The sequence below is a fragment of the Vespula pensylvanica genome, chromosome 5, assembly GCF_014466175.1.
Source record: "Vespula pensylvanica isolate Volc-1 chromosome 5, ASM1446617v1, whole genome shotgun sequence".
NCBI lineage: Eukaryota > Metazoa > Arthropoda > Insecta > Hymenoptera > Vespidae > Vespula > Vespula pensylvanica.
In genome coordinates this window covers 1091894-1105174 of record NC_057689.1, presented here as the reverse complement: position 1 = coordinate 1105174, position 13281 = coordinate 1091894, and the positions used below count along the sequence as shown (strand labels likewise).

Below are 13281 nucleotides of genomic sequence, written 5' to 3'. Positions count from 1 at the left end.
CAATATTATTGCATAAAAAAATATTGTAAATCAGATAAGGCTATGATAAAGATATATTAGATGATATTTATGGTAAGATTCATATTGATAAAAATTCTATAAAAAAAATATTGCGAATCATATAAAGCTTTATGCACAGAGGAAATAATAAGGCTGTGTTAAATTTGATGTCAGAGGTCGCTCGAATTCATTGTTGATTTTTTTTTCTAAATTTTCATGTATGATAATATCGTGTGTTACTATACAACATACACACACATTTGAAAAGTGAAAAAAAAATATATATATATAATTGTTATATCGTATTAATCGAAATTATTTTCATGAAGAAATATACTTTTAAATTATTGGACCAATTCTAAAATCGTTCATTTTTTGCCAGCTCGATAGGTTTGGCTAGAATCGATCATGCGCAGTTAACTTTGAGAATCAACCCCCTTAGTATTGTACACTTTATTATGTTCCATCTTATTACTAGTTAGTCCATGGGAAGAAAGGTGCCCCTTGTTGATCAAGGAGGCAGTGAGAAACAACGACGGAAGTGGGGATCGTGCGCCATTTTCTATTTTTGCATAGCAGTGGATTAGTGTGTTGTATGTGTACATTTTGTGTATTAAATCAAGAAAATAATAATAATCATTTGAAGCTGATTTGCCGAGGCAATGAGATGATCGTTAAAAACGCATGTACCAAATATTACGCTATTAGGTTTACCCAATTTATCGTTTGCATTATTACGATAAAGCCCGTTTTCGCTCATATATAAACACTTTTACTTCATCTCCCTTTTCGAAGAGTGAATGGTGAGAAGGATTGTGTTTCGATAAAACAGCGATTGATCATTAAATAGAACAAAAAAGAAAAAAAAAGACATTTTCTCCCTCTATCACTTAAGGAAGAACTGTGGCGTATATAAAGAGAAAATCAGTCTGTGATATTAAACAGTACTTAGAATATAGCTAAGTGTAAATTCTACACAATTGCGTATACATATATATGTTGTGTGAAACATAGATAGATCGTATAAAGGACTAGAAAAATATTAAAAAAAAAAAGAAAAAAAAAGAAAAAAAAAAGAAAAAAAAAAAGAAAAAAAAACGTAGTGTATGCTATAAACTTTTCTTGTGGACGAAAGAAGAATGTCTTTGGAATCTGTGACAAGTGACAAACAGCTGCTAAATCAAAAAACAACAGGTATTTAAAAAGTTTAACATTTGTAATTTAAAGACTCTAAACCGCACATAGATTATATATTTTTAATGATATATTTATTATTGCTAATAATATTTCAAACATATAAGCAATTAAAGATTTTAGTATTGTTATTGATATGTCGTAGATGTTTCGTTTAGTCTCCAATCATTTTCTTTCCGATTCTATATGCCTTTATATTTCAACTTAAAGATTGCTTTATTACCGTGGCTTTCCTTTTATATCTTATGTCTTCTATATTTGCATGAAGAATATATTAACATATATGATCATTTCTAATAGATTAGATTAATGTCTTGAAAAATCTTTATAAAAATTGATTAATTATCAGATAAAGAGACTTAGAACTATATTCTTTAAATTATAAGAATAAACAGGATCAAACAAAATGATATTCTCTTATTTCTTTTTCTAATAAATGTTTTCATTCAAATATAAAAGGAAAGTAAATGATACGAGAATATTATTTGCTTTTCTGTAACAGTAATCCTTTGATAATGGAAAAAAGGAATGAATAAATTTTTTATGTAATCATTTCAGTAATAAAATAAGAAAAAAAAATTATATTATAACGAGTAAATTTCAATATAGGTAGGAAACAATAGAAAATAGCCAAATGATCTAATGTTTGTTACAACAAGAAGTTAATATTTTTTTAATTCAATAATTTTTATATTCTCATTTATAATTCTTAATTTTTTGATTAAATAATGATAATAATTAACATGTAATTATATATTAAACAGCAATTTTTTTTCTAATTCATTGAGGAGCTTACATAATTTTCAATGTCTCATAATATACAAAAATCCTTGCTTAAAATATATTTTTTTCTCTTTTTATTACAATACAAAAAAATAAAATAATGCAACATTCATAATGTTATAAGATTTTCTATTAAAATTATAACAATTCAAAGTCCAGATATTTAAAAATTTATAAGATAAAAATATTTTTTAGATTTGATTAATGTGACAATAATATGAATATTTAAATATAAAATATATAACACATATGTATAATATCCGTACCAAATTTAACATTGAATTTATATTACTCAATAGAATTTGAATATATATAATATTGCTTTGTTTGTGTAGATATATTTTATTTATTTTTATAAATATCGATCCGTATATATAACTATTGAAGAGAAAATGTCGTATCTAAAAATCAGTTGAGAGTATTTAATTCAAATAAACCGTAGTCAATTGTACACTAGATTAATAACATCGTACGAATATTTGATTGGATGAGAATTCGAAAGTCAAAAGCTTTGTCTAAAAACTTTCGCCGATCGGCCAGTTTGTATCGTATCATCCGAAGTAACGCATCTTCTATCGAGGTTAAATTTAAAATTCTCTATTATCGTACTAGAAATCTGTTTATCTTATTTCTTTTCTTTTTATATTTTTTATTGTTCACATATATTCAGAAACGTCGTAAGTACGCGCGAAAGCCGCGTAATATCGACTATTGAAACTACGTTTATTTCTAAAAATTCAATTTTAACAGTGAATATTCGAGATACATTTCTATTCTCTCGTCTAAGTCCTTTTCGTCCTTTATTAGTAAATATTTTGCTTACATGTCGGAACGGTTATAGGAAAAACTGAAGAAGTTAAGAGAACGGTATAATCGCAATTTGTAGCGAACTCTATGATTTAAAGTATATTAGAAGTATAGAATAATTATATAGGACTAGTTTGTACAAGTGTGATTAAGTTTTAAGTTAAATTAAATAAAAGATGAGGCTAGAAGATGCTCATACTTTAATCGGTTCTAACTGGTACCGACGAACTCGCAAACGTCCGCTGGTCGGACCTACAGGATCTCCATTCTTAGATGCGACTTTGGTAGTACAAACCAGAGCTTGTCGATGGTTTCGTAAAAATAAATCAGTAAATCCATTAAAACGAGTAACTTTCCGTAAGTATACTTAAAATACATTTGTATTGTATTTTTCTATCCATTGCTGCATGGATTCTATATATATATGTGTATTGAAAAAAACACCTGTACTTTTATAATTTATCCTTTAGTGTAACATCTTTTTATTTTTTCTTCTATTTTTATAATAATAAAAATAATAATGTAAAATTTAATATAAAGTAGACCAGAAAAAAAAATAAGAAATGTACATTTAGGTCTCAAAATATAAAACGTGAATTTTTAGATTGGATATATATATATATATATATATATATATATATATATATATATAATATTTCGTAATTAATGATTCCTTTTTGATATATTATTTTATAGGAGATGATGCAATTATATCAATGTCTGTGGCCGGAGAGGTAACTGATACTTCCATTATGGAAATTGGACGTTCAAGACCTCAATTTCAATATTCTCGGGTACATATCAACTATTTATGAGGATCTTAAATATGTTTTTAACCTACAATAGATTTTCGTATATATTTTTAATAGATATGTTATTCAATGAGAAGATACATATTATATGTTATAAATATTGTATTTTTAGGAAGAATTGATGGTGATAAAGAGTTTACCTTTATCTAAACGCAGACCTGGCTTTCTGGATACCTCTTATAATAAGTACGCTTAAAATAATATATACTCGTATATTATTTACATTATCTAAAATAGTCGTGTGTTATATTCGTTTATCTTTATTTATCTTTATATATTTCTTTTTCACATAATGATTTATTTATAAATTTTTTATAATTTTATTTGTTATCTATAAATATATTTTAATTTTTCTGATAAAGTACACGTGGTGTATGGGACCCTGAACGTTGGCATTCAAATAGAAAATGTAGTGACACACCGCCTAAAGATGAAAAAGGTATACGTTCTGAACTAATTACTGAAAATCATAACAAGCGTCGCAATGGTGATCCTCGAGAACGAATACGAAAAGAACAGGATGGTATTGTTTTAAGTCCCCAAAGACGAAGTTTTAATTCTGGATGTTTTGTTAATGTGAACCAACCTCCAAATAGACGCTCTGAAAGTCCAATTGGTAAAACAGAGGTAAAGTGTTTGTGTGTGTATCTCATTATCATTAGGAATTATATAATTAAGAGTCTTAAAATCTTATAGGTCAGTCATCGGGAAACAGTTCGACGAATTGGTAGTGGTAGAATTTTGACACGTGACATATGGGACTTCAGATCTGAAAATGAAAAACTTGAACCAGAACGTACAGATTTCTCGTTTAGATCAGGTACAAGTGCAGGTAGTACATTACGTGATCGTGACAATAGAGAAAGTAGGGAAACAAAAGATCGTGAAAATATACGAGATAGAGAACGCGAACGAGATAATCTACGTGACCGGGACGAAAGAAATGAACGATTCGAACGTCGATCGTTTGGTCGTGACTTTGGAGATCGTGAAAGAGATCGCGATCGAGATAGAGGAGTGGAAAGAGCCGAGCGTAATCATCAAAATGATCGTGATAAGGAACGCGGACGCGAAAGAAGATTTAGTAATGATCGCAGAAAAAGCTGTGGTGATAACCGTGATACAAATGAGCCTGAATGGTTTAGCTCAGGACCTACATCTCAGCATGATACTATTGAATTAAGAGGTTTTGAAGATATTCCAGAAGAAAAAGTAGTTAGTAATAGTGCCAATGTTAAAACTAAAAAGTTAACAACTGCTCAAAAGAAACGTGGAAAAAGGAATTCCTTAGAGAAAGATGAAAAACAGAATGAGAATACAATTGGACCTAAAGGACGTAGTACCCCAACAACGCTAGATCAATCAATTAATGTTGTACCTGCACCACATTCTCCGATATCAGAACAAACTGAACCACCATCTGATTCTCAAAAAGAATGTCAAGATACTAGTGATAGCATTATAACAGAATCAAGTTCTGAGGTAGCTGAGAATTGCAATGTTCGTAAAAATGAAGAAAATAGTCATCCTGATTTCAATCTAGACGATTTCTTAAAATCTGATACTTTCCCTGGTGTTCCTGGTTTGTTAACTGTAAGTACACTTATATAAATTACGAAATAAATAAATAGTTTTTTTTTTTCCAATCATTTTTAATACAAATATATCATTTTTTATAGAATGGAGTTGGTTCAAATGGTGGATCATGTTCTCGATTTAGTCAGTGGTTTAAGAGAGAAAGTCCTATTCAGCAACAAACAGAAAGTCGTAGAGCTTCTATACAGGATGAATTATTAAATAATTTACTCAATGATATCACTGAACCGAATATTCAAATCCCATCAGTTACTGAGTCAAATACATACTTTGCTCCTATATCACCTGCTAATCAAACAGCAAATAATACTACATCTACCACTGGTGTAAAACTTCTTGAAATGTTGCAACGTGGTAATAAGCAACAGCATAGTCAAAATGGTCAAGCGGATCTAACAACGCCAGTTATACCATTAATGAAAAGTTCTTCTATCAAAGATATGGGTAAGATTGTTTTAAATTATATCATTTGCTTTAAGTTAATTTTTAATATTGTAGCATAGTATGAACATGCTGCAATGCGCTTGTGATGTGTAATACATTATTTATAGAAGTAGGTGGAAAAGTTGTGCATAGCTTGGAAGAATTAGAAGCACGAATGCGTGGCGGTGTTCCTCCACCTTCATCTACAGCTGAACTGTCTCGTGTAAATAAGACTGAAGAGGATCTTTCTGCCTTTAAAAAATTGGTAAAATTATAAAATAGTTTATGTAATAGATCTATTTATTTATCTTCATATTTTTACAATTTAGCTTGCTCAAGTAACTGGTGGACAAGCTGTACCAGCAGCAAATGGACCTATGCCTCAAAAACCACAATCTGTAACATTGATGCAGGTACTATTTCTTTTTTTATATTTTAGGTCTCTAAATTTTTACTAACTTTCTACATAATTAAATTAACTTCTTTACAGTTGCTTAATTCACAATTAAAAACACCACAACAACCAGTTGTTCCACAGCAATCAGTTACAGATCAAATTCATGCTTCAACATTCAATCATGTTGGTCCTATTGCTCCTACTCAACATCCACACCAGGTTCAAATGCAACATGAAAACTTAATGAAAGTATTGCATATACAACAGGTTTGTCTTTATCATATTTGTTATTGATCAATTTCTAATAATAAAAATATCAAAGATTTCTATAATATCTGTAATCTGTAATACATTAGCAACAGCAGAAACATCGACAACAACATTCTGATATGCTCTCCATGATAATGAGTGGTCAACGATTGATGGGTGTCAGTCCTGTACCAACAGAAATGCAAATGATGATGAATAATGCTGCTTCATCTGGACAAGAATTATTGCAAAGACCAGAAGCACAAGCTATAATTCAAGGTTTGCAACAAGGAGAAATAACAAAACAGCATTTGATCCAACAATTACAGGTTTGCGTTTGTGAAAAGTAAATTTAATTTTTCAATTAGATTGTTTTAATATTTGTTGGTATTATTCAATTTTTTTGCATAAATCTTAAACTGAATAGAATCCTGCCATGCAGCATCGACATCGAGAAGTACTCGTTAATATCCTTAAAATGTATGGTGGAACTACATCACGTGCGATAAGTCCACATCCAAATGCACCTACTCCACAAGATCATATTTTGCATCAAATGTTATATCAGCAACAGCAACAACAGCAACAGCAGCAGCAGCAGCAACAACAACAGCAACAACAACAACAACGGATTCCTTCTCCCATGAATAATGGTAAGTTTTGTATATGTTATTCGTTTGTTCTATTCTTTCTTTTGCAAGATTTTTTTATCTATTTTTACTCTAAATTCTTAAAATAAAAGACAACCAATATTAGAAGGATACGAAATGAATCGAAAAATATTTATGAACATATACTAATATACAATATCTTATATACTTTATAAATTATTTATATACATTCGGAATGCAGCTTATTGTCCACCCCCAATAATTTCATCAAATGTAGGAACCAATCCCAACACATTAACAGCAAAACATTCAGGTAAAAAAAGAAAAAAAAAAAAGAAAGAAAGAAAAGAAAAAAAGGAAAAAAAAGCATTCTTAATTTTGAAGAAACACGACAAAATTCTATGTAATATGTCTATAATTTGTACAATAGTTTTTTATATTAATTCTAAAACAAAAAAAAGAGAGCAAGTAAAAAATTCATTAAAACAATAGCAAATTTTAAAAAGTATTTTTATAGAAGATAATTTATGTGATTTTAATAGTGATACCACATAGAGTACCTTCTCCACGGGAACTGGTTATGCATACTCAATCCATAATGCAAAATGCTTTAATTAAGAAGAAATTAGAAGAACAACGTGAGAACTTTCGTAAGCGACAGGATCAGCAACAACAGCAACAACAGATTCAGCAAAGACCGTCCACTCCTGTTAATTCTCCAGCAAAGCAAACAATGAGTCCAACGCCACTTGCTTTTACGCCAACCTCAGTATTACGCAAAATGACCGCCGATAAGGAGCCAGAGGGTGCGAATCATTTAAATCATCAAGTAGAACCAATTTTCTCTATTTCTTCTCTTTATCATAATAGTCAGGATAGCTTTCATAAGCTTCAGAATCGATGCATCTCTACTTTACAGCTATGCCAATTTTCTGATAGTATAAATAAACCTATAACTTGTGTTTTTAAATGGCAAGAAAATCATTCTAATAATGCTTCATCTATTGCATATACCATGGGAATGAATAATAGGAGTAATCTTGGTACAGAAGAATCAGCATTGAAAACTAAATATCTTTATTCTTTAGTTCACAATCAGGATTCAAACGATAATTCAAATTTAAATATGTTAAAAGAAGGTAAACTAATTGTTGATAACATCAAGTCTTCAGATAAAAATACGAGATTAAAGGAAATCAATGCAATACTAGATAAGAACAGTAAAGTAATGGAAGCAATAACTTTGAAAGATAAAGAGTGTATAAAACTGTCTATTAGGGATTCATCAATTTCTAAGATTTTTGTTTAAATTTTAACTTTTGCCAAATCATACATTCCATCATATTTTGTTTTAAAAAAAAAACTTAAAGTATATGTTGTTTGAACTAATGTAATACCATGTCTTTCTTTAATGTTTTTGTAAAAAAAAGCACACTTTTCTTTTTATTTTTTTCTTGATACACAAAGTATGTAATTTTATATGTTTATTTAGAAGATATATTCTTTTGAGTTTTGTAAAACGTGATATGAAAACTATCACAAGTATAACTTGGTGTCTATATCACACAGATCATAAAAATTTATCTTGCTTCTAAAAGTATGTGGAAATAGTTCTTATAATAAAAGGCTTTATAAATATACCTCACGCTTTAAGTTTTCCTCTACACTTATTCATTTTTCCTTTATGAACATTCTGAAGTAATTTGTCCTACATATACACACTTTTAAGTAGAAATTATAATATAATACATATCTTTATATTTATTCAGAAGAAACAATGGCACACATAATATTTTCTATATTTGTATATATTGAAAGTACTTCGTTTATCAAAATTGATATTTTTAATGGGATCATTGTGTTTGATACTATATCTATGTAAAAGAATCTGTATGTGTAAATAGTATATAAACACATAGATTCCAAATTGCATGTTATATATACAGTATATAAATTTGCATAAAATCTGTAAATTGGATGTTCTTTTTTGTTTATATAAGGAATGATTATTATCATGTATGTATGTACATAAATTTTTTTAATTAAAAGTAGTAATAATCTTTTTACAACATGATGCTTCCAAATTTATATACTTCGATATGTAAATTGTTCTATATAAATTTTATTATGTATCAATTTATGAAATTATACATTTATTTGTTTAATATAGGCAACAGCAATGATCTAGCAAAACTGGCTAACCAAAATCAAGTACAACAAATGCAGTCTGCAGTCCAGTTACTTACACAAGGAGTTCTTTCACGACATAATACATTGCGACCACAATCTATTCAATCTACATGGTCTAATCCAAATATTAAGCAATATCCTGGTATGTTTTTTCATTGTTTAATAAATTATTGACATTATATTTGTATAGTTTTTAAAATGAATTATTTAATAATTATTTAGTTAAGAATAATATAATATACTTTCAATTTCAGGACGACCAATAGTAAAAGGTGGCAGCGGTAGTAGCAGTGTCAATCAGTATCAGTATAGTGGTGGCAATTTAGATTTTCAACAGCAGCAGCATAGAACTGTGACGAATGTATATGGCAATCCTGCACGTTCCAAGCATGCTATGACTCCTACAGTATCATCACATCCTAATGTTCCTCAATATAATGTTACTCAAAATACTATAATAAACCAACGATCAAACCATATGAATCCCCAAATGAAGCAGGTTCAACAAGTTCAATCACATATGGCTAATGTACAACATCAACAACAACAACAACAAGCACAACAAACGCGATCTGCAAACCCTCAAGTGCAACTTATGTTGAATCAAAACTACAACTCCAATCGTTCAGGTATGCAGTTTTATGAATGTATTTTACACCTATGAAAGGGGATATTTCATGCAAATATGTTAGTGTAGATTCTGTTATCAAATTGGACACTCGTTTAAGCCAAAAAATTTTATACATGTTAAATGTTTTTTTTTTTCTCATTATTATATATGATTATATTTTTTTATATCACTATTCTTATGATCACATATTAAGTTCCAGATTGATGCTCAAATTGGAATAATTAGAACTCCCATTATACCTGTATATCCTTCTTAATCCATTGGTTTAATCAGCAATTTCATTGGATTTTAATTAAGTAACGAAATATTAGCAATTATATTAGCTTAATATTTTTTTTTATTACAGCATAATAAGAAATCAATATAACATAAGCACAATTATAAGTATATAATACACGAAATATCTTTTTTTTTGTATATTATTTTTTATATGAATTTTCTATGTAGAAGTAAATGCAGTATGTATATCATTAATAAGATTTGTTTTTAGATGGACGAATGATGCGATCACAGCAATTAAATATCAACGTTGGCCGTCAAAATTCTCCAGGTCTTGGATTTATGGGTAGTAATGGTGGAGACTTATCCCCAACATCAAATCAGTTAGCACGATGGTTTACTCCTGAACTTCTTGCACAAGCTCGGGCTGGTAAGCTACCAGAGCTTGGTCAAACAAATGTTTTGTCATTGGAAGAATTGGAAAGACTTCAACATGCTTCAACGAAGGTGCATAATTGATTTAACACATTACATTTCATTGAAATTTTTTTTTCAAGTAGTATATTCCTGCTTTCAAATCTTCCAAATTGGATTTGCTTTCATATTAAAGGCATGAATATAAAACATTATTCATATTACAAAAACGCGCGAGTGATTCATATGAAATGGTGCTGGAATTGTGAAATTTCTTGTTACGCAATCTCACACGAAAAGAAGATTTAAAAACAAGCAGATACACAATTGATTATATATTTTAATCTTCAAGCAGCAAATAGAATGCAGTATTTCTTCTTCTTTTTATAAACATACAAAGTATCTCATAGGTTAAATCCTTCAAAATTTCAAATTGTATCTTAAGTAGGAATTACAAATGTACAGAATAGAAAGTATCGTGTAAGATTTACATAGCTATCATGTAAAAGCCATTTAAGACACATTTATGTGAACAGCTTTCTGTAAGAATGATGTATTGCTTATAAGACTGAAACACTAAACACAAAAATTCTTACTCATATAACAGTCATAAAAATCCAGATCTTATTTTAAAATAAGCAACTATTAAACGGCAGCATAATAATGTTTATTTGCCTAAATCTGCATGCAAGAGATTTATTATAATTAGGTTCCTACAATCTAATTATAATGCAAATGCCAACGATTTATTACACATTCATATATATGTAAATTCTGATTATTTATTATTATAAGTGAATATCCTATGATGTGGTACAAAATAATAAATAGTAACACATGATGTATGTTTATTGTTACCACAAAAACTCGATACTTGTATTAGAGATTTCACTATGTTTCTCGCTATATATATATTTTTCTATTTTATGCAATGCCACGATATATGATATACGTATAATATATATATGATATATAATATGCTCGTATATATATATATATATAGAAATGTGTCATGGCAATGCATAACATGGAAAATTTGCAACATTTTTTAGGCAAATAAGATATATGCTGGTTCATCAAATGAGTTATAAATCACAGTGCTATGCTCTAATACAAATACCTATGTAAATTTAGACACTGCACATGTCCTATCCCTATAGTTACAGATTTATTAACTCGAAAAAGTATATGGATGGAAGAGACAGGATTTTGTGCTCCTTAAGTTACATGCATATATTATAAAAATAGATATATATAATATATACTTTATAGAGGTATGTGTGTACAGTATCATTCTCACAGATGGAAGTATAAAACAATAATCTGATAAAGATTTCCAACAAATTCGTGACAGAATGTTTCAAAGTTTTTATGTACTTACAAAAAAGCATGTAGTGAAAACATTTCACCAGGCATAGAGAAACGGGTTTAACGAGATATCTTTGTACATTAAAAATATGTATATCATCGCTGCTGCTGCAAATTATAAGTTTGATTTATAATTATTTTATCATTATCTGGTTACACATTTTTTAATAATTAAATTTCAATTGATATAAAAAAAAAAAAGATGGCCACATTTAGAGACTTGATTCCTTTCTCACTTTCTTCATATGTTGTATTTTTTTTCTTAGTTTATATTTGTTTAAAATATCACATTATATAAGCTGTATTCATTGGCTGTATTTTCAATGAAATATTGGAAGATTATATTTCTATTTATACCTATTATATCATTTATACCGATTATATATCACAAGATGTATTAAAAATATTAAGCGCGTCCTATCAATATTATTAGGAAAACTGTATTATAAACAGCATTAGCTACTGAGGAAAGTGAAACAGTCTAATAAAATTCTTTATTTACGAAAAAATATAAAGCATCATTTAAAGATTAACATTATTAGAATTAAATAAAAAAATGCCTTTATATATATATAATTATACTTTTATATTTATGAAATATTATGTTTCCAATTACTTTAACAAATTATATAGACAGAGAAATCTCGTTTCTTCTACTTTTTTCTAATCAATGGAAGTTTCTCTATACTATGAAAGCCAAAGGTGTGATGTCTATATATATATATATACATATATATATTTATATTTATATATATTAATAGACTGATCTCTCTATATTCTCTTTGAACCTTTAAACTTTAAAATGCGTCCATAATAATCAGAAGTAAAAGAAATTGCAGGAATTTATTATTACTATTAAAATTTACTTAAGTATATGATTTATAATGAAATCAACGTATGTAGAAGTGTATGTGTTTGTACAACAGTTGTGTATTCCATCTTTGCCTTGAACGAGGCTAATATTATATATCCCAACTATTTACTGAACGAGAATAATTAGGAGAGAAACCTGTGCTTTTTGGAAAAATTTTCGCATTTATATTTAACCTCTAATAAAAGAGTTTGTTTTTTATGGCGAAATAATGGATGTGTTATACTGGATATGTACGTACACACATTAATTACGTATGTACGTAATAATAAAAATAGCTATATGTAGTGCAATAAAAAGTTTATTACAAAATTGTAAGAAAAACTTAAGATTTTTGAAACTTAATGACAAACACTGCGTATCTCTCCATTTAATTAATCGAAATTCAGTCGAAGGGTTCCATCATGTTAAGAAGATTTATAAAGTCGTATCGTTGAATCAGAAATTCTTTGTACATAATTCATGTTTCGAAACGTAAAAACGCGGAAGGTTTATTATTCTCTAGAATCATGCATCAGAGATTGATGATTGTAAATAAAGTTATTAGAAACTCTACATTATATTGCATCCGTAAAAATGTCAAAAAAAAATAAATGCAAGGAGTTGTAATTATAATTTCACTTGATTCATTCATTTTTATTAAAAATATCGTATAACGGATATATTAACATAATAGATTTGAAATGCCTTGTAGATGATAAAATACGTACTCGTTC

The 13281-nt window shown here is 28.4% G+C and overlaps 1 protein-coding gene across 3 annotated transcripts; it reads left to right on the top strand.

Annotated features, from left to right (window-relative positions):
- Positions 1 to 467: 467 nt before the first annotated feature.
- On the top strand, positions 468 to 13180 carry LOC122629034 (eukaryotic translation initiation factor 4E transporter-like). 3 transcript variants are annotated; one of them, XM_043811996.1, is made up of 16 exons: positions 468 to 1194; positions 3481 to 3578; positions 3709 to 3782; positions 3959 to 4223; positions 4293 to 5189; positions 5276 to 5636; positions 5747 to 5880; positions 5945 to 6028; positions 6106 to 6279; positions 6369 to 6590; positions 6689 to 6914; positions 7114 to 7185; positions 7415 to 7678; positions 9043 to 9204; positions 9317 to 9691; positions 10184 to 13180. In XM_043811996.1, the coding sequence occupies exons 1-16, from the start codon at positions 1140 to 1142 to the stop codon at positions 10429 to 10431; spliced, it is 3711 nt and encodes a 1236-aa protein (XP_043667931.1). In that variant the 5' UTR covers positions 468 to 1139; the 3' UTR covers positions 10432 to 13180. The 3 variants fall into 3 exon arrangements, with proteins under 3 accessions (XP_043667931.1, XP_043667930.1, XP_043667932.1); XM_043811995.1 differs by having other exon boundaries at positions 469 to 1194; positions 5744 to 5880; XM_043811997.1 differs by lacking the exon at positions 7114 to 7185 and having other exon boundaries at positions 469 to 1194; positions 5744 to 5880.
- The last annotated feature ends 101 nt before the right edge of the window (positions 13181 to 13281 follow it).

Excerpts from the sequence above, each read along its gene's own strand:
- LOC122629034 (XM_043811995.1), top strand. The coding sequence starts at position 1,140 with ATGTCTTTGGAATCTGTGACAAGTGACAAACAGCTGCTAAATCAAAAA. Across the intron at positions 5,637-5,743 it reads TTCTTCTATCAAAGATATGG|AAGTAGGTGGAAAAGTTGTG; the intron begins GTAAGATTGTTT and ends CATTATTTATAG. Across the intron at positions 9,205-9,316 it reads AAATATTAAGCAATATCCTG|GACGACCAATAGTAAAAGGT; the intron begins GTATGTTTTTTC and ends TTTCAATTTCAG.